The sequence below is a fragment of the Temnothorax nylanderi genome, unplaced genomic scaffold, assembly GCF_030848795.1.
Source record: "Temnothorax nylanderi isolate EJ_2023f unplaced genomic scaffold, tnyl_v1.0 TNYL_tig0011_pilon, whole genome shotgun sequence".
NCBI classification, from domain to species: domain Eukaryota; kingdom Metazoa; phylum Arthropoda; class Insecta; order Hymenoptera; family Formicidae; genus Temnothorax; species Temnothorax nylanderi.
Genome location: NW_027249073.1, coordinates 1,422,383 through 1,443,673, shown reverse-complemented (window position 1 = coordinate 1,443,673; position 21,291 = coordinate 1,422,383). Strand labels below are relative to the sequence as shown.

Below are 21,291 nucleotides of genomic sequence, written 5' to 3'. Positions count from 1 at the left end.
TTGATTTGTATCTCACGTAAGTAATAAAGATTTAATAATAAAATCAATCAGATAAGATTTCAAAAACACGTACTCGTAACTGTCATAAAACCTGTAATTTTGCTGAAGCAACGAAGATCGGTGCTTTTTGCCGAGGAATACTCCGTTAATTAAGCGTTAAAGCGACGTTAATCCCGATCGAGGGGGCAGGCCGCCGAGCAGAACGGCAAGAGGCGTGTGTGCATTGTTTTTTTTCCGGTATGCCAACCGAAGCTATATTAATCAAATACGCCCGTGCGTCGTGTAATTTAAATTCCCGTTAATCCACCGAACTCGCGTGCGCGCGAGGGGCATTGTCTCTTTCTCTCGGGATATCGTGATCACGCGGGGTTACCGATAATTGCCATCGCGCGACTGCGTTAACGAAGTGCGAATAATAAAAGAAAAACCAACGTCGTGTCGTCGTCATCGTCGTCGTCGCGAATGAGTGTAATCGACACATCTTCTATAACGACGCTAATAAATTCGCGACGGCGTGCCCTTTCGCGGAAACGACGACTCTTCCACTGTTTCTCGCCCTCATTAAAAACCCCCCGTTCTTCCTTTTTTTTTAGCGCAACACGATGCACCACGTTTTATCGTGGATACTAATTACGGTCTCCTCACGAGATAATGAAATAATCTTACTACGCAAAGCTCGAGAGACCGCTGACTTCCTTGAGAATTTTTTCAGTAAGTCGCGAACACTTTATTAGCCGCGGAACAGGCTACGCCTGTAAAACAACGCGACAGCAAATTAATATCGTGGGATTAGTCGGTCCTTATTTAAGACGATTCGTCCACTAATCATCGACTAATCCCTCTCGTATACTTAAATTGTTAATTATTGCATGGATCCGGCCGCGGTTATCAGACACGTTTTCTTTTTATGTCAAATCTTGATTAATCCATTCCTGTTAAATGACAACAATATATGTGACTTGTACAAGATATATATTTTACAAAAATAAATACACAACGACGTTCAACGTCCCTACTTCCGAGCAAAATACAATACGGTCTATGTACAACACACACAGCGTATCACTTTTTTCGAGGAATATATTAATTTATTGTACAATCACATCGCTTCGCGCTTCAACGCGACGTAGATAAAAGCCTAAGATAAGTAAATCGGAAATATTTAACTGAGCTAGCGATATGTGAAGATACTTCATCGTGTGTTCATCTTACTATTTCCACAGAGAACGTTAGATATCTTCCTAAGAATTGTAAACACTAGTTTCGGCAGGTTAACGAAATCTCATAAGGGTGCAGAAGGAAGCAACGACTATCACGAAGTACAGGCTCGCCCTGAGGCTAGCGGACGAGCTGGAGTCACGCTGATTCAAAATCTGACACTGCGAATTTCTATAGTGCTTGACGTTCCCCACGGAATCGCGCGCGAGCACGCAGAGCTCGTACTTGGTGCTCGACTCCTTCAAATCGTGGATCCTGAAAGATCGCTCGCTGTAAACGACGTCCTTCTCGATCATGGATTTGCTGCTGCCGGATTCCCGAACCACCACGTAAAAGTCGCCGATGTCTTCGCGCGACGTCACGTACCACGTCGCTTTCCAACTCTTATCCTCGTTATTACTGATGAAGAAAATTATGATTTATGATTATTTGAAATTGTCAAGAATATTTATAACGGAAATTTAACAATGCAATATATATATATGTCTAAAATAGAACGTACTAGTCGATACTTCGATATTTCACGTCGGGTGTGATATCGAGTTCAGGCTCCTCTTGAATGTCCCTCTCGCCGCAGTTCGTGAGATCCTCGGTTATCTCCGAGATAAATTTATTTGCGAGATAATTCGGACTCTTACACATCACGTTCGACCATTCCGTCGGAAGCTGCGTTTGAGCTTTTAGCCACCTTTTCAATGGCCGCACATGACAATCACAGTGCATGGGATTTCCTAACATGAGATAAAAGTATATATTTTTTAAACATCTATGTGTGACAAAGAAAATTTGATTTCTAATATAATTTTTAATTTCTTTTAGCGATTTAATTATGAGTTCCATTATTCTTTGTTTTTTTTTTATTATTTAATCTATCGTTACCGGAGTATCTGAGCACAGTGCCGTTCTGAATAATCTTCATGAACCTCTCGTCGAAGACGCCGATCTCGTTTTCTTCCAAGTCGAGAAATTTTAGATTTGGCAACGGTAGAATTTTGTCGAGAGGCACATGGCTCAGATGATTGTTACTTAAGTGCAAGTTGGTTAAATTTAACGGCGGTACAAAGACGTCTCGATCGGAGACGTCATTTATGTCATTGTGCGATAGATCCAGAGTCTGCAAAGCCGTTAAATTCCCGATTACATCTGAAATAAGGCAACGCTCTAATAAACGGCGATTCTCAGCAGGAAACATCGGCCGGTAAGCCATTACTCGATTAATTGTCGAAGCTATTAAAAGCGACATTCCCAGTTTACTACTCACATCTTCTGATCTCATTAATGTTATTATAAGAGAGATTTAAGTATTGAATCTTCTTAGCACCGGCGATGAGGTCGAAAGTGACGACCGGCATTGTGTTGTAGGATATGTCGACTTCCTTCAGCCTATAAGGGATCCAGGGATCGTTCGGCAGGGTCTTCCGGGTAATAAATGATATCTTGTTATGACTAAGGTTTAGCCTCTCCAGAGACAGACAGTCGTCGAGCAGTCCGTGCGTCTTGTTGTCTAGCTTCTCCAATCTATTGTGCGACAGGTCGAGTGTTCGCAGAGACACCAGACCCTGAAACGCGCCGTTCGGTATGTAGCTGATGTTGTTGTTCGTCAGGTTCAATGTTAGCAGCTGCAGCAGGCCCTCGAACGTCCGGCTCGTTACGTTGTTTATTTTATTGTTCGCCAGGTTCAGCTCGAACACTATCGGTAGACGGCCGAAGGCGGCTTTTTCCAGTTTCGTCAAGTAATTATCCTGAAATATTTCCGTCGGTAAAAATCCGGAAGATTACCTGTACCTCGGGGGGAACGCATTGCCCCATAAAAATTTTTGTCTTACCTGCAGATAAAGATACTGCAGACTGCTCAGACTGCCGAGCGCTTGCCAGGGCGGCTTTGTAATGTTATTCGCTTGCAGGTTTAAGATTCTCAAGGTCAGCAGGTTTTCAAAACTCCCGTCCTGCAGGTTATCGCCCAGCCGATTCCGCGAAAGGTCCAGCGAGAGTAGCGCATTCATCGCAGGCCACACATCGGTGCTCGGAATCTCTTCCAACAGATTCTCCGAGAAGTCCAAATGGCCCAGAGAAATCGGCAGTTGGAAAATCTTCGTCAGGCGATTATTTTTCACCGTTAAACTCCTAAAATGTAATAGACGTATTTTATTTTGCAGGAATAACATTTCTCAATTTTATTAATGGACAGCGACGCACCTGCAACTGGCCAATCGAGTGAGACTACCGCGTGCAACGTCGTTCAATTGATTGTAGCTCATATCGAGTTCCAGAAGCGTCGGCAACGGCCCGAACGTCGATGGTTTTATCTTCTCCAAAGAATTGTGTGACATGTTCAAGAATCGCAAGCTGAAAAGCGTCTGAAATACGGCGTTGTGAATTTCGGACAGATTGTTGTGCGATATGTCGATCGTGTGAAGCTCGTACAGCTTTGGAAAAGTTTGTCGTGGAACGGAGTGTATCAGGTTGTGGGAAACGTTTAATATTTTCAGGCCCGTCATGTTGTGCATTGGAATCTGCAAAAAGATATATTTTTAAAATATTTATTCTCACTAATAGACGTAATAAAAATAAATATTTTAATAAAGCAATATGAATCGTCTAATCGTTTGCGCATCTAAAGAATTTTACTTACCTGATTTAGAGCCGTAAATAGATTATAACTGAGTTGTAGCTCCATAGCATACGATACGCTGTCGAAGGAATACTTGGAGATATTCTCGAGCTTATTGTGGCTGAGATCCAATAACGTGATGTTCACACAATTCTCAAAAGCGCCTGGTTCGATCTTCGAAATCTCATTGTGAGACAGATTTACTTTCGCCAAATAAATATCTTTAAACGCCAGCTTCTCCACGATCGTCACGAAATTCTCGGAAACGTCTAAAAGCTACGCCGACAAATTCGTTATTAAAAGAAAATTGTGTAAGGATTACACATAAGTATAATTTTTCAGATGTACGTATATACCTCAGCGAATTGCAGCTGATGGAACATTTGGAAGTCGATCTTTTTAATAAAGTTCCGAGATAGATCGATGGTGCCGATCCTGGTAATGGAACCGAAAGTTCCACGACCCACGTCGTCGATTTGATTGTCACTCAGATGTAGCCGTCTAAGAAAACGCATGCCACGAAAAGTGTTTGAGTCGAGTTTTCTGATCTTGTTGTGGCTCAAATTCAAGACCTTTAAGACAGAATTCCGAGCGAAGGTTCCTCTAAAACGAAAGAAACGATCTTAGATAACTTGCGAAAATTTAATCATAGTTACTTTCTTCAAGTCTGTCAACCTTTTCAAATCGGCGATTGCGTTGTGCGACATGTTGCACCATCCCATCTTGACGAGATCGGCCAAGTGAGATGTGTCTAATTTGTCGATTAAATTGTGAGAAATGTCCAAAAACTCAGTGTCTCTTAGACCCTTGAACTGATTCCTCTTCAAATCTTTTATTTTGTTACCGTGAAGATCTAGAGTTTTCAATTTCTTGAGTGGCGTTAGTGCTTCCACAGGCAAGGAAGAAAGTGTGCCTGAAAAATATAAAACTCGGTCAAGAATTATAATTTTATATTTACGATCTCTTATATATAAATATTGTGTAAAGAAATAATATTTGATTAAAATCATATTTTTGTGTGTGCAGTATCAAAATTAAGCTCGCGTAAAATTATATCGTTTTGAAGATCTTATAGATAGAAGATAGATGATCAGAAACGGTGTGCATTTCCTACTGATGATACCTCGCGATGAGATTATGATTACCGTTACTAATCTCCAATTTTTCCAGCTTCGCAGCCGCCGCGCTTTCACCGAAACTATTTCCTGGCAAGGTAGATATCCGATGCCCCGTGATGCTCAACAGGCTAAGATTGCCGAGAATCTGCAAGGCCTCGCGAGGGAATTTTTCCAAGTCGCTGTTTATCACGTACAGCTCCTGAAGAGTTCGGTTCACACCGAGGAAGCTGTGCTCCTCGATCAATCTCAGCGGCGTGTCGATGAACTTCAGCACTCGCACGTCCAACGGATACAGAGCGGGCCCATAAAATCGTACTGCGAATTCGCAAAAACGGAATTGTTCATTCAGCCGATTTATTTCGTCACCTTCCGCAAGAATGCTATATATACACACACGTATCTCTTCTTTTCTACGACGTGATAATAAATCGACTCACCTATGTTACATTTATATAGAACCAGTTCCTCGATCGGCATGCCCTCGTTCCCCAGATTCGTGAAGGCAAGGCTGAGACTGGCCAGATTCGTATTCTCACAACGGATGTACAAACCCCTGTCGCTACCCCGAAGGCAAGTGCAGGGGTAAATGTAAATCGCGTTTTTGGGGCATCTGAACCTCGGCCCGGGCGGCACGTAGCCGCCCATTATGCACACGACCATGCCCAACAGCAATAGTGGCGATAACATTTTAATACCTTAAGAAACACAAAGGGAAAAGGAGTCTACTTAATATTTTCGTAATTACATGTTATACAACAGTTACATAATAACTGAGTGCGAATAAATGCAACAATAGATATAACAATACATTTTATATGAGAAAGTATTGTTTAAAATAATTATACATGGTATAATCTACATAGTCTCTTCTTCAATAAAAATAAAGAGTAAATTACGTTGAAAGACTATGTTACATTTATATTACGTCACACAAGGGTTAATACCGATATTTGTTTTATAGACAAGGTGCAAACTCATGATGTGTTTATGTTTATGGTGAACGTTTCAATTAGTTACCCTGTGACGCAACGCGCGTCTCGTCTGAAATGTGAGAAAGTTTTCGCTGCGTGAACTCCCTTAGTTAATCGCGTACACAATAGATCAATAGGCCGATAACCATGCAGCTTACACACCTAATAAGTAAAATCGCAGTTCAGCTTCAAAATCGCAATAGCTCCTTTCGCGAGCGAATTGTTCAACGGGTCCTTCGAAGTTCGTTGCCTATGTTTAAGCAAAAGAACGATTACATCAGTCGTTGAATTCGCGATCCGATCCCGTCGCTTATTATCCCACGTGAATTGCCGAGATCCCGCGATCTCTCGATATTTCCGAGGCGCGCGGAGGTGACTAACCGCTAAGATTATCACGATAGCCCAAAAGTGTCCTTGAAGACGAGACTCTGCTTTTTTCAAGGCACTCGACGCAACCCACGCACGATGTGACCTACGCACCGACCACTGGGTGCGTAGCAAAAAAACGCCGTGAAAAATCAAGATCTCACGGATGATCCTCTCGTCGATCGTGCTTCGCTGATTCAATCATAATTAATTCATTGATCGTGTACCAACGATAGCGTTTCCCACGCGATTCTAGAAAGGAGGCACGCAACTCCGGCGATCACGCTTTCTGTCACGTCGCAAATTATAAGCTATCGTAGAGACGTTTAACTCATACGTCAATTACGATTTGCCTCGTGTTGCGCGTCTTGCAAAAGAAAATTACGAAAGCGGCGGCTTGTCCATCCGGAAATGTTAACGCAATTAGACCAATGCGTTTTCACTGTGCACTATCGCGAAAACGATGAGCCACCTGCGTAACCGTGCATGAAATTTCGATAGAAAATTGACGGCTGCGTGCAACGACGCTGCACTGCGGTTATTATTGCAAATTGATTGTCCTTCTTTCGAAACTTGGACGATTAGCAAATATAATCTTCGCATAATAACCGACCTCCTTTCAAAGATCATCATCTGGTCTTAGTACGATGGATGTGGGTGGATTTGAAAAGATCGATCGGCCATGAAAAAAAGATACAATTATCATTGTTAGTAATTAATTATATTTTATATGTAACTGTTTATCCCTATTTCCAACTTTTCCCTGATTGAATTGAAACATATTTTTCTCTTTATTATATGAAAAACATTTGCGATGTAATTTTGTCATTAATTAACAATTGCGCGGTAACAATGAAAGTTGAATTGTCAATTTGTACTTTCGATACATCCCAGTGTCTATTAATCGAATCGTCGTATCGAAGCTCCCGCAATTAACGGTAGCGTACAATTAAAATAATCGTGGGACCCACCGATCTGAGAAATGGAAAACTATGCCTTATTACAGCCCTAGTAATTCAAGCAGGCAAGAAGAAAGGCACGGTGATCTAGTTCAAGCATCAGTATACAACGCTCGCGATATATAATATACGAGCACAATATGTAAGAAGAACAACAGCATCTGCATTATGAACGAGGGAGATTCATCGTGCTTATCTCAGGCGAGATATAAGGCTGAGTAAAAGTATATTTATGGATTTATATACGTAGAAGCTTTAAGTTGTCATCAGTATAATCTGCGAATCTGAGATGCTAGAGTTTATAAGCAAAACGATATACTGAGAAAAACACACGCGCCTTTCACTTTATTTCAGTTGATATTTCTACCTCATAAACCAAGGAACTAGCCACTGGACCGAATCACGCTGGTCTCTCGTGACACCAAACTCGTATCGGATCTAAGAAAAATGAATGTACGCCAGTAGGTACCATTGACGTAACGATACTTGAATATTTATACTGAACTATCTTAAGTATCTGACTCAAAACTCGAATGGTTACTCTTTGCTCGTATTTGTATACTGACTCGAAAATATATATTTAGAAACTCGATGAAAGCCATCAATAAAGAGTAGGCTTTCCCAAACGTGAGACTTCCGCTTTTCGAAAGCGGAAAGAACGACAGCAGAGAGAAAAAGAACTTGCGCCACGCTCCACTTTCTGAAAGTCTATCAATTAGAGCTATTGTGCTAGCGTAGCAAAGGCAGTCGACTTTACGTAAAAAATTCACCACAACCATCGTAATAAACACAGTTAAGTACTAAAATTAGTTCCCATTATAGAACTCCCTTGTTGAACTGAGATGCACTTTTCCGTGTATTTCTTCAACATAACAGGTGAGAATATTTTCGTTTCACCAGTCGTCCTTGCGGATACCGCACGGTGCAACACCCTACGTCTGCATTCTTTAACCGTGTGTGGTTTCCTATTTGTAATATTACATTATCTCTCTAATTAAAAATATATCATCGACTCTATAACGAGAATAATTTTTTAAAAAATTTAAAATAAAGACTATACTCAATTATTTTATAAAATTCTATAACTTATAAAGAACTTTGTTTGTAAAACTATTATTATTGTTCTAGAGTCTAAAGATTAAAATAATGTAATGGAAATAAAAATCTTGTATTGAATGATAAACGCTTCAAAAGTAAAATAATTTGTACTAATATTTAATTTTAAGTACACTAAGTCTGAGTAATTATTAAAAATCACTATTATCGCAATGAAATAAAAATAACTTTGTGTAAAACTACGTGAGTTAGTTACATATTAAAGACACTTAGTTCGAGTAAGGTAGAAGCGTAACGTTCTGTGCGCGCATTTAAAGTCACCGTCTGCTGAGCGGAGAAATGACGCGCCTAAACACACGTGGATACCCAGCCGCGAACATTACGAAACTTAGCACCGTTTGGTATTTAAAGATATAACAAGTCTAATAAACCATTTGATAAGTCATTATTCCTTATCAGTAATACAGAATGTCAACGTCATATCTGTGATTATTCCAATACCGGTCGGCGAATTGCAAGACTTTTAAGAAATTATTGTATTAAGAAATAATTATATTAAGAAATTTTTTAGCATTTCTCAATTTCAAGATAACAGGAACAAAACAATTTGATCATTTATCACAAAAATAGTCACGGTACCTTGTTACACTTTGCCCGACAATTCTCAAAAGCACGAAAGTCGTTGTGACTTTCTTCAAGGATGCACTGCTGGTATCCTCAGGGTTACATGTTCCCCGCCGAGTGGGTTGTCCTTTTTTGTCCTCACCATGCAGGAGCGGAAAGAATGAGAGAGAAGAATAGAGAGGAATACACGTTTCGAGTGTTTCACCGCGTGTCTTCAAGACATTCTGTATGTGGTTCCTGGATGAAGCTGCCGTGAAAACTGAGCCGAGGCAAGGAGGTAAAGAGAAAGGCAGCCTGAGAAGTAAGGCTTCCCTCATTGGCAGTTGATACGCGCTGTCCTTTCGTGGACATCCCACCTTGTGCCACTGCGAGAGAAAGAAGGAGAGACTCGCCGCGATTACATTTTGATAAAATTGTATCTTCGAAGGTCATGGCAGATCAGCTGCATTAGTGATCTGACCAAACTTTCTGTTAATATGAAACACAGTCAAAAATAATAATAAAGTTAAATATTTTTTAATCATTCGTAAAGAATATAAAAAATTTCTATTATTTTTAATCATTCGTTACGAATGATTAAAAAAGATTTAACTTGTTCAACTTTAAGTTTTCTTTATAATAAGAACGTAAAAAATTATAAAGATTATATTATTATTAATAAAGCTATTAAATTATGAATATTTCTTCATTCATCTGTCTTTTTATATTTTTTCTTTTTGACCTGCATTTTTAGTTTCTTCAAATTATAAACATTACACAAGTTAATAAATAAATATTATTGCATAATTTTAATACATAACATAACATTTAACCTGGCATGTAACGATACGATCCTGGCAAAGTCTCGCGTAGAAGAAAGTCGAGTAGCACCTTAGGATTGGTTGATGCTAGTGAAAGTATCTTCACGTAGCGTAGTTACCTTGGTACTCAACTGAGTCCCTCGATTTACGGCATGAAGCCGACATCTGTTGGTGCACGGATTAATTTAAATAAACATTTCCAACTAAAAAGTTTAAGAAAAATATTACATTATTTCTTTTATGCTAAAAAAATTCAACAATTCGTATTTATCACTTTTTCTTCTTTACGAATTTGTTAAAGTATTTTTAATCTTTCCATTCAAAAAATTATTCGGATTTTTTTATTCTTTGGATATTCTCTCACTTCTCTGAAAACATCGTTCAACAAAGCAGGATGCGAAAGTTAAGCGTCGTTTAAATGATAATGAGAAAGAACGACGGGCCTTTTCAGAAATTACATGGCTATTAAGGTCATTGAGCTCTTCGAGTTCTACAGTTTCAGACAAAGAGTAGTCGCGCAGTCGGTTGCGTTATCCATCGAGTGATCGAGTGATAGCGTTCGTCAATATCGAACTGTAATCTCGGCATCAAAAATTAAAAAATGTTCGCTTTAGAAACTGCGATTAATATGAATTATTTTATAATATGCGTGCTCAACTTTTCATTATTATTGAGTAAGTTTCAAAATTAACTGTATCAAATTTCGGTAATCGCTTGAAAGCTTAAAGTTATTTTTGTGTATTTTTTGTTATACAGATACAAAGATGACGAATCAACTTACTTTGGACCATTTTGTAAGAATCTATTTTTTTAATTGCTTTGATAAATTATTTATAATATATTGTGTTTTGTGATCAAAGTTAAAAATTAAAAATTATTTATAATATATTGTGTTTTATGATTAAAGTTAAAAATTACAAATTATTATGTTGTATACAGGACAGAACTCGTTTGGAAACTTACGAGGAGATATCGAGTGAACAGAACGACATCGACGTATTCGCTAATCTAACGTTTCGTTTTACGTGCAAGGATATGCCGTCCGGCTTCTACGCCGATGTGGATTACAATTGCAGGATATTTCATGTTTGCGAAAATTCAGGCGATGGATTCCCAGTGATCTGCGCTAATGATACAGTGTTCGATCAGAAACAGCGGATATGCACGGACGATGAAAATATCGATTGTCAGCACGCTCATGAATGGTATGTTTTACGATATTTTCAGATCTCGATCGAAAATTATATGTTTCTCTATAAGACATAATTAATAATTATTTGTTGCAGGTACTACTTAAATGAACTATCTTATTCCGCGGACATTGAATCGAGAACGATCACAGAAGAAATTATGGAGGAAGACGAATTGAAAGTAGATCAAGAAGATATAGTGCCTTCTGTTTTGCCACTCATGATTGACTAAAAATATTCTTATCTTACATCACATTGTGTATTCATTTATGCATTTTACGTTTATACCGTTATAGAGTTCTATACAAATCAAATTATTATACGCGTCAAACGGCTTTGATTGGAATTAATTTATTTTATTTTTCTTTCTCTGCTTGACGTGAAGTTATGCGTACGGACAATTAATTGCGTTTCAATGCAACATTTGTTGAAGGAATTGCTTTATTTTTTTCTCTTTGACGCAATATTTTATCAGTGGAATTAAAATTGATAAATTATATTATGCTTATATTTAATCGTCACGAGAAACGTAAGATAATGATATTTATAGAATTCTAAGGTAATATTATTTTGCTTTCGTAGTAGTTCAACGTTCTAGTGATTGCATGTAACATCATGATCTTAACTCCGATCTCTTTTGTGCTCTTGTTGCGTTCTGATACACATTTGCTACATGCAACGCGTAAAACTGGTGAAAAATAAAAGAAAAAGAGAAAGAAATGCACGAAAAGAGAGAGAAAAGACCTTCAGCGTGGTAGTCTAGAATAATCTCAAGTTTATTCCTGACTGTTGACTTCTCAAGGTTCTTGAAAGTTGTAGCGCCGGTATTTTCGATATCATTATTGCAGAAGTAATAAAATTATACATGCATTTGCAAATGCATGTATAATTTTATTACTTCTTGCAAGGAGAATCATACAGAAATTACGAATTGCATAAAATTGAAAACATAAGCTCTTTTATAAATAATGTCGGCATGTGAATTTTTTTAGATTTTTTCATCTTATTTTTCAGCTTATATTTTATGCAATTCTTAACATTTCTGATTCTCTTAACAATCTTCATAATCGAGTTCCGTTTTCTGTCTATTAAATATTTTCAAATGTTGTATTAGTTATAACATAATCTTTTTTGCAAAACTTTATAACTATATTAATATTAAAATATTTATTGTATAAAAAAATTGAAATTATTAAAATTAATTAATTTATAATTATAATTTGGAGGGAACAACAGCATTATTTACTGGATTATACAAGGTAGATACAATTCATTTATTTTTAATCAGACATAATTAAAGAGCATGTCAGTCTTAAAATCTACGCTAGCAGTTCAATATTCTTTCTGCGATACGACTGTATGACATATAATTTTTAATGCCGTACTCGTTATATAATCTTTAAGAAAATATGAAAAAGTGTCACCCACCACCATATAATCCCATGACAATGAAATAAATATCTCCTGCGAAATGGCGCATGATTATAATTGCGAGGAATTGTTTCCATAACCATCTACGAAAATACCGTTTCTTCAGATTCTAAATATTATCTATTCTAACTTTTGAAAATATACTCTATTTGAATCCCGTGTTGCTAAAATGTAAGTAAAATGTATCGAAAGACAATGTGGACGCATCCATAGAAACTATTAATATCTAACTCTTCAACTAATCTCTTTTCAGGAAGTAGTGAAATTTTTTGACGCAAAGAATTATTAGGCATAGAAACCGTAATCGTCACAAAACTACATTGTTTTATGAACGCGACCACGACAATATTAATATAAAAAATTAAAGCTAACCCAATATATAATCCGATTTGTTTCAGACTTCGAGGAAAGTCTGTAACGACAGAGACGTATATAAAATTCTTAACAAGGCACACACATTTAGTATTTTAGATTTTAATATAGTATACATCAAGAACGATAAGTAAACTTGATTGGGCGAATCAAAATACTATTTTCCATGATGATAATATGACCTATGGTGGTTCGGCCAAGTAATCCCCGGACCCATCTTATCATTGTCGTATACATATTTAATCTGCGGATTTTCCGACCCGAACAAGCTTTGTCGGATCATACCGAACATGGCCGATGCGAGGGCCATGTTGCTGATCATACCAGCCATGGTAGCAGCCGCTCTCGCGTGAGCCAAGGCCATTTGAATGATGAAACTTATCACGAAACCGATTCCAGGCATCAAAGTGTTCATCTTCATCTTCAATGCTCTTCCGAGATGTATCACCGTGCTCGTGACTTTCCTGGACATAAAGTCCTCTCGCAAAAGTGGCAACTGGATCCTCAATTCCGAGCGTATATTCTTGTCGGAGGACGATTCAGTGTCCTTGATCCTATTATCGTTATCTGGATCTTCGAGCTTCTCCGTAAAAACTTTCTGCTTCGCTAACTTTTCTGAATACTCATTCAGCAAAGATCTGAATTCGTTCTTTCCACGGTGTTCCCTTTTACGTTCCTCTTCACTTTCCATAGATTCTTTTTCAAGCTCATAGGTAATTTCTCCCTTCAAAGGTGTTACCTTTAGTTCCTCCGCGCTGAGATTCTTCATATGCTTCTCAGGATTATCTTTCTTTAGATGTTCCTCGGTAAAAGCCTTCAATCTGCTCGCAAACTTCTCGTTCAAACGGGTCCCGAAGAGTACGCTGAAAGCGTTGTAAGCGTTCTCTACGTCGAGGAACTGAGCGACATCACCATCGGCGAAATCCGTTGCGTTGGCCTTGATTTTATCCAGAAACATGGTGATTATCTGATCGTCGTTTATGGATCGCTTAATGTCCGCGTACTCGTCGCTTTCTTGTAGAAGCTGAAAGTTCGCCTCTTGCACGTCATCCAGACTTCTCTCCTTCTTTTCCTTATCCTTCTTGATCTTCTCGTGGTCCGGCCGCTGATCCAGTACTTCTTCCATGATATCGCTGATGATCGTCAGGATACTCGGCAAGTTCTTGTTGTCTTTGATCTTCGTAGCTCTACCCTCGCGGAATCCACTGAAACTGATGCCGACTTCGCCGTTCCCGTAACCAGTAAGCTTCAGGAAACCCAGATCTACCTGAAACTTTTCCTCCATCGCCGTCTTGTACCAATCCAGGAAAATATTTTCCATGGATTCCTTCCTCGTCAGCAGTTCCTTCTCAAAATCGTTCGTAGACATGCCAAAGAAATTCTGTACTTCGGTCTCTGTCGATCTTCCGAAAGGCAATGACGGCAAGCCGATCAAAGATGGCACGGTGCTAGTGATTACTGGCCAGATGAAAATGCCCATGCATCTGATGAAGCTCAAGCTAAGTATGCACTGAACTACTTGCGACAGTAAACCGCGATTCGTGGTATGCTCGTTCAAATCTTCCACCAGTTTCAAGATCTCGTACTGATCGGCGGTTAGAGAATTTCTGACTGTAGAATTTAAGGTATCCACGAAGTATTTCTTTGGATTCTTTTCGGGATTTCTTTCCACAATTTTCTCGGATTTCGTAATATTAACTAGAAGCTGAAGAAAGTCGGATTCCGTGATGTTTGGGAACACGCTATCCATTGTCGTCTCCGAAGCCCGTTTAATTTCTCCCTCGGTCTCGTAGTAAGAATTTAATAATTGATCGGTACTTCTTCGTCTCCTCTCGTGTTTCTTGGACGATGCGCCCGAGAGAACGGATTCCGACAATGAACCTCGCTGTTGCTCAAGATCAGACAAATGGACTCTTTCCTTGGAAATATCTATGAGGATGTTCGACGGTTGTCCAGGATATCCGGGAACGACTCCTTGCTCGTCTGGAAAATAAAAGAAAAACATAAGTTAATAATCTTGAATATCGAGAAAAAGAGCTAGTCTGCGTTTAACGGATAAGACTGATTCACCTACTGACGAAGTTTTCGAAGCTCTCGATGCTCCACTTATCTGGTTCGTCTGCTCCACTACGTGCGCAACTTTTGACTGAATCGTCTGCTCCTTCGTCTGCGACTTGGCCTCCTGCGATTTCGACTCCTGCGGCGCGTCCGATAGAATTTCAAGTTGCGAATAATTTATGCCGCCAAAGCTAGGCAATTCTGGAAACTGAGGAATTTGAAATCCGCCTGGTAACATAGGGATTTGAGGGAAAGGAAACTGTGGTAAGCTGGGGCTTTCGGCGAAAGGATTTCCGGGAATACCCGGGATCTGTCCGGGGATTTGGCCCGCGCCAGGAATCTGGCCGATACCGGGGATTTGACCCGCGCCAGGAATCTGTCCGAAACCGGGGATTTGACCCCCGCCAGGAATCTGTCCGATACCGGGGATTTGACCCCCGCCAGGAATCTGTCCGATACCAGGGATTTGACCCGCGCCAGGAATCTGACCAATTCCGGGAATCTGACTCGCGCCAGGAAACTGACCGATACCGGGAATTTGACCGACGCCGGGGAATGGAAATTGACCGAAGAACTCCTCGAAGTTCGGCAGATTCGGCGAAAATTGCCTCACGGTCGGCCAAGTGACATGCTGGGTGCAGGTCACGAAATTATTGCTTCTCGCGCATTCCAGCATGTTGGTTACGTATTCGCGACGTGTCGAATCCGGTATTGCCCTTTCCGCTAATCTAACAATGTTCATTTCTCGACCAGTTAGAAGAGTGCCTATCACAGGATTATTGACGTCCAGATAGGAATTTTCCAAACGCGGCGACGAGTTCTTGCTCAACAGATTCTTCAATGCATTCTCTATTTTATCCTCGATCGTATCTACAGCAGTCTTCGGCGTATTTTCACTCTCCTCATTAGATGTCTGATTCTCGGAATAAATGTTATGCAGTAGGATCGATGATAAATTGAGTTTCGTCCTCGGCAGAGTTCGGTAGCTTCCAAAATTGGGAAAGTTTGGCAGTCTCGGGAAGAATTGAGCAATAGTTGGCCAAGCTATATTCCTCGTGCACTCGAGAAACGTGCTCTCTCGAACGCAAGTGACCATCCTTTCCACGAAGACCGGCCTTGCCGACTCCGGTAACAGACTTTCTGCGACCTGAACAATATTACCTTGCTGTTCCGTGAAGTGAGACGTAATTGGCGATCCTCTTGAAGTTAGGACACCCGGCGTAGAATGCTGCACGGCCTTGAGAATTTTTAAAATTACACCTTCCGGATGTTCCGAAAAGATGGGATAGAACCTGGTGTCTGTGATGGTAACAGTAGCGTCTCCGTGCTGGCCGACTTTAACGTCAGTCTCTGAAAATGGTGATGGGTCAGTTAGATTCTGAGTTAACGTGGACTTACTGTTTGTCGCTTGAGGATATCCTCCAAAATTTGGAAAGCTGGGCAGTCTAGGAAAATATTCCGATAAACTCGGCCATAGGACGTTCCTCGAGCACTCTAAGAAGTTACCCTTGCGAACGCATTCTATCATTCGATTGACGGAAGCAGGACGGGCTGCATCGGGTAACAAACTCTCCGCTATCTTAAGGATATTCAATTGCTGATCGTTAAGCAGATCGCCGAACTCTTGCGTGCCGGTGATTTTGACACCCTGATCATCTCGCACGTTAGGCGAAGACAGCTGAATCGTCTTGAGAATGTTGAGTATCACCGATTCGGGATGTTCCGTGAATATTGGCACGAATCGAGTACCAGTGACGCTAATCACGGGACTGTTACTCTGCGGAAATTTCGTTCTCGAGATAATCTTCACGTTGGAATTTGTTTGCGATTTATTCCACTCCTGCTGGTCCTTGTTAGCCTGATGCGAAGCGTTCCTGTCTTTCAATGATGCTTGATCTTCTTGTTTTGGTGGTCGTTGGGTGAGTGATAAATCATTGGGAAACTCGGGGAAATTGGGAACGTAAAGAGCGACCGTGGGCCAAATGACGTATCTGGTGCAGTTGAGAAAGTCGTTGTTCGTCTGGAGGCAAGACATAACTTGAGCGACGAGAGGAGCCCGTGCCGGGGGCGGTACAAGGCTCTCTGCTAATCGCAATATGTTAAGTTGTTTCTCAGTGATGGCTGTCAAAACAATTACGTTTTCGCTGACGACTAAATGCGAATTTTTCGGTGTCGCTCTCAGGGAAGTACGTACCTTTGTTAAAATATCTGTAACCTTGTTCTCTAACTCGCTGGATGCTTTAGAAGAAACTTCACTTTGACGAGATAATAATGTGGAAATCGGACCGGGCGATTCTCCTGCAGTGGAATTACTAGATTCCGATGGTGTTTCAGTGATCGGTGGAGTCGGTGTAGTCGATGGCTGGCTGCCTCCCCAAAACGGCGGTAAAAACGAGGAAAAATCGGGAAACTGAAAATCCGGGAAATAACCGAAAACATCGGGCAACTGCCAGTCCGGTAGCCAATCGGAAATATCCGGTAGACCGGGATTAAATTGCTTGACCGTCGGCCAAGTGGAATACTTAATACAGGTCACATAATTGTATTCTTGAATACATTTAACGGTCTTCTGAACAAATTCCGGACGATACGGAATAGGAAGTAGCTGCTCAGCCATGTGTATCGACAGTAATTGTTCCGGGGGGAGTACAGCGACGTAAGAATCCGTACTGGCGAGAGATGGAGGTGATACCTTCGCGTGCTCCTTCAGGGTATTCTGAAGGATGTTCACGATCACCGCTTCTGGCTTAGGCTTCCGCATTCTCGTAGCGTCAGCCTCGACGACTTCCGGAAGCTCGCCCACGAAACTGGGAAAAGGAACGATAGGATACTGCGGGTATAACGCTATCGATCCCGGGTACCAACTCTGGTAATCCGGGAAAGCCGGCAGCGTCGGATGATACTGTTTCACCATCGGCCAGGCGAAGTACTTGACGCAGCTGAAGTACTCGAACCTGCGCACGCACGAGAACATCCTGTCGGAATATTCGCGACGTATCTCACCGGGTAGAAGTTTCTCGGCCATCTGCAGGATCTGGAGTTGACCGACGGTGAGCAGGGCCCTCAGGGTTTCATTCGTCGGATCGATGTAGCTCGGCGCCAAATCGTAGGTGACTTTCGACTCCAGAGCGCCCTTTAGAATGTTGAAGACAATAAACTCGGGCGTCAGCAGCCGCGGACGATGTACGTTGCTCTCCGATCTTGCGGACTTGGCCCTGTTACCCTGAAACAGGTCAATCAAGTTTATCTCGATCGGAGATAAGTTGTTCAGAGACTGCTTGACTGGCTCCGGGAGATTGTCGAGCACGACGGGCCAGACGAAGATGCGTATGCAATTCAAGACACTGAGACCGCTAATGCATTCCCCCATGTTCTGCACAAACGACTGTCGCTGCTTCGTCTGCACCAGTTGCTCGGCGCACTTTATTATTTCCAATTGGTTCTCGGTTAATTCAGTTGTGTTCAAGCTAGCCCAGTACGTTTCATTCGCAGGTGATTCCCGCGTTAGCGCGATATTCTTCAAAGTATTCAGCAACTCAATTTCCGTAAATTTCGGAATGTCAGGGAGCACCTGGATCGCCTGTTCCCTCAAATACTGAAGAAACGTTCTGTTCTTGATTTGATCCTGAAGAAACGCGGCTTGACTCTTCCACTTCTCAAGGCGGTTTAAAGTTTCCGTCGTTGGAAGTGATTGATCAAGATCCTCACTCTGAGTCGTCGCTACCACGTTCACGTCTCTATCACGTTGATTGCGAATCTCGTCCTTTTCAGCAGCGTCGACCTCAACCGATTTCTCTGAAAGAAAACTTTCTTCATCAAATTTTTCCGACTGTTTCGCATCATTGCCGATGGATTCAAGGGCGTCATTTCGTATAGATATCAATTTTTTTATTTGACCATCCACGATCGACTCTTGCTCTCGACCGGGCAAATTGCCCTGCTCAGCATTTAGATAGACAGTCGAACTCTTGTACTTGGACTTACCTGGAACGCTGGCTCTATTCTCTCTGTTCAGATTCAGATCTTTGTCACCGATTTCTTCATCGTCCGAAACCTCATCGACGACGTGTTCTTCTTGATTCTTCTCGGTTTCTTCCGCTTGAGCAAGATGTAAGCTACGAAGCTCATTGCGTACATCCTCACTCACATCCTCGGTATTCTCTATTCGTGCCTCATCCAAATTATGTTCCGCCACATTCTCGATCTGTCCCGTTTCTTCCTTATTTAGATCTATATTTTCCGTCTGTTTCGAGCTGGCGTCCTCCAAATTCTCTTCAAGATTGGAAGAAGGGTCTGCATGTTTCTCTCCTTCCGGCTCCGCCCTATCTTCGTCGCCGTTCACATCCACGTTTTTCACATCCTCGTGCAATTGTTCGACGCTGATCTCAATGGTATCTCTCTGGGAATTCGAACTGTCCTCCGTGATACTGTCCGGTATCTTTCGTTGGTCCAGTTCCACGGTATCGTCGGACTCGATCTGTGCGTCAAATCGTCGAATACCTTCGTCCTTCTGCGCATTCTCTTCGACGGTCTGTGCGACATTCTCGCCATCCTGCAACACGGGCTTACCGGAGAGGCTCACGTCGTTCCGTCGTCTTTTCTTCGCCACAAACAGTAAGCTACCTTCATCACCTTCGGCAGCTTCGGTCGGGATCTTTTCAGGATCCTCGACGAGTATCTCTTCCGTTGGATCCTTTCTTTCTTCGCCACTAACATCTTCATCTGTATTATCCTCTGCTACCGCCAAGCTTTTTCGCGCTTGATCCACTTCCTCCTTGTCCACGCCATCAGGATTGAAATCGCTCACCGGTTCCGAAATTTTGCCGTGCACTTGATCCGCAATGACACCGCCGTCATCGTGAGGCACACTCCGCGCTCGTGCGTGAAGGACGCAAAGCAGAAGGATGAAACAGAGAGGGACGAGCCGGTGGATGCTCGTAGTTGACCGTGGGCGTCGAGAGTTGAGTGCTCTCATGGTCGCGGTCGAGAGGCGAATGTCTCGGCCACTTCTGAGCCGGTCTATGGTCAGCCACACACATGGTGATACACATACCATCGCCTAAAGCACGCCGACTGTAGCCAGTTCACGGACGAAGAAGCAAACCTGTAGATGAATAACAGTCTGGCATTTCCATTTTTGCGGTGCCCCTCTACGCGGCTACTTCGGGGTTGCGGGGTAACGAGCTTCGCAGCCAACGAGTTCGCCGTGGCCGACCGGTTGCGTTTCCTGCGCGGAAATGGCAATGGCATCAGGTGCATCGATCGCTCGATTTATCCCGACACGCGATTTCCTTAACGCAATTAATCGTGCAAATTAGTCGTACCGTTCGAGCGTTAGTTGTCTTGTTTACGGCATGAGTTGCTTGTCACGAAGCTGAGGAAGTTCATTTACTTCAGATCGTTTGACAATTATGGTTTACGAGCGCTCTTAGCGCTTGGGGCAATACGTTAGAAGAAGAAAACGAGAAACGCCGTAAACATAGCTAAGTGCACGTGCATTTTTACGATCAACTCATATACACAACATCGGGCATACCGAGAAACAGAGTCTAAAATAAAAATCTATATCATAATTAAATATATCGCTCTTTACTCGATTTCCGTTTTTAAATCTATATAATTAATCTATTTGATTGATGAAGACTCGGTGTAGTTAAAATGTCCCATTTCATTGTATTAAAGTTAATATATAAATTTAATTTTGTTTTTAACATCTATTTTTGCTTGTTCATTGGCCCTTAATTACTTTACAGTCGTAAATATTTTTAAAATATTTTTTTGACCATTCTCATAAAAATCTCTTACTCTTCTTTTTTTAAAATGGAACGCTTTTACTTTTCTTTTATATAATGAAATGATATTGATTATATTATTTCTATTAATTAAGAAAACTATTATTAATTATAATAATATCCTATAATTAACTAGGAAACGTCTTGTCGTAAACATCTATATCGTCCAATTATATTTTAATTATATCAATGATAAGAAATCACAGATGTTTTTTAAAAAGATAAAAACTCCTGATTAATTAGAATGCAAAAGCAAATTAATTAGCGATGGATGACAAGCGAATGCAGTTCTTAAGCGAAAATCGAAAGAAGCAAAGAAAAATAATAATCCGTAGGTCTTTGAACGCGATGTTGCATAAATAAAGATCACAGATCGGGTTTCGCGTTCGTATTTAATACAGTCTTGCTCGCGCGGTCTCTGCTCGCGCTGGTGTAAAGGGTTGAATTTTTAGTCCTTGAAGGAATCGAGACTCGTAGGAATGGCCAGGAAGAAGGGGGCATCCTAGCGTGGGGAGTGGAGAGTAATGCATTTTTACAGCGAATTTTATTTTCCAAGATGGTCGGCGCGATGCTCCCTACTTCTTCCCTCTCTTCGCTCCTTCCGTACTGGATGCGCAAAGACGATGCAATAAACCTGTATTGCCTTTCCTTTACCGTCTGCCTTGCTTACGGTGCGTTCACAACGTTTAATGCCGCTTTTACTGCTTCGGCATCGTTTCCTGCGG

General features: G+C 41.2%; 3 protein-coding genes across 3 annotated transcripts; 1 reads left to right on the top strand and 2 right to left on the bottom strand.

Annotated features, from left to right (window-relative positions):
- Nucleotides 1-955: 955 nt before the first annotated feature.
- Conv (insulin like growth factor binding protein acid labile subunit convoluted) lies at nucleotides 956-9,217 on the bottom strand. The gene is made up of 12 exons (XM_071697196.1): nucleotides 8,939-9,217; nucleotides 5,385-5,642; nucleotides 4,975-5,262; nucleotides 4,505-4,742; nucleotides 4,186-4,432; nucleotides 3,851-4,105; nucleotides 3,415-3,731; nucleotides 3,045-3,342; nucleotides 2,480-2,960; nucleotides 2,098-2,361; nucleotides 1,721-1,949; nucleotides 956-1,617 (listed from the first exon to the last, which is right to left on the bottom strand). The coding sequence occupies exons 2-12, from the start codon at nucleotides 5,632-5,634 to the stop codon at nucleotides 1,272-1,274; spliced, it is 3,213 nt and encodes a 1,070-aa protein (XP_071553297.1). The 5' UTR covers nucleotides 5,635-5,642; nucleotides 8,939-9,217; the 3' UTR covers nucleotides 956-1,271.
- A 1,283-nt stretch (nucleotides 9,218-10,500) lies between these two features.
- Nucleotides 10,501-11,963, top strand: LOC139767607 (U-scoloptoxin(01)-Er1a). Its single transcript, XM_071697052.1, has 3 exons — nucleotides 10,501-10,517; nucleotides 10,663-10,928; nucleotides 11,010-11,963. The coding sequence occupies exons 2-3, from the start codon at nucleotides 10,759-10,761 to the stop codon at nucleotides 11,143-11,145; spliced, it is 306 nt and encodes a 101-aa protein (XP_071553153.1). The 5' UTR covers nucleotides 10,501-10,517; nucleotides 10,663-10,758; the 3' UTR covers nucleotides 11,146-11,963.
- A 210-nt stretch (nucleotides 11,964-12,173) lies between these two features.
- LOC139767666 (uncharacterized) lies at nucleotides 12,174-19,868 on the bottom strand. The gene is made up of 3 exons (XM_071697191.1): nucleotides 18,759-19,868; nucleotides 14,787-18,569; nucleotides 12,174-14,699 (listed from the first exon to the last, which is right to left on the bottom strand). The coding sequence occupies exons 1-3, from the start codon at nucleotides 19,828-19,830 to the stop codon at nucleotides 12,874-12,876; spliced, it is 6,681 nt and encodes a 2,226-aa protein (XP_071553292.1). The 5' UTR covers nucleotides 19,831-19,868; the 3' UTR covers nucleotides 12,174-12,873.
- Nucleotides 19,869-21,291: the final 1,423 nt, after the last annotated feature.

Coding starts and splice junctions, on each gene's coding strand:
- LOC139767607 (XM_071697052.1), top strand. CDS start 10,759: ATGCCGTCCGGCTTCTACGCCGATGTGGATTACAATTGCAGGATATTT. Junction 10,929..11,009: donor TGTCAGCACGCTCATGAATG/GTATGTTTTACG, acceptor TATTTGTTGCAG/GTACTACTTAAATGAACTAT.
- Conv (XM_071697196.1), bottom strand. CDS start 5,634: ATGTTATCGCCACTATTGCTGTTGGGCATGGTCGTGTGCATAATGGGC. Junction 5,263..5,384: donor TCTATATAAATGTAACATAG/GTGAGTCGATTT, acceptor GCGAATTCGCAG/TACGATTTTATGGGCCCGCT. Junction 3,732..3,850: donor TATTTACGGCTCTAAATCAG/GTAAGTAAAATT, acceptor ATCTTTTTGCAG/ATTCCAATGCACAACATGAC.
- LOC139767666 (XM_071697191.1), bottom strand. CDS start 19,830: ATGGTATGTGTATCACCATGTGTGTGGCTGACCATAGACCGGCTCAGA. Junction 18,570..18,758: donor GAATAGAGCCAGCGTTCCAG/GTAAGTCCAAGT, acceptor GTTTTCTTTCAG/AGAAATCGGTTGAGGTCGAC. Junction 14,700..14,786: donor TTCGAAAACTTCGTCAGTAG/GTGAATCAGTCT, acceptor TTTATTTTCCAG/ACGAGCAAGGAGTCGTTCCC.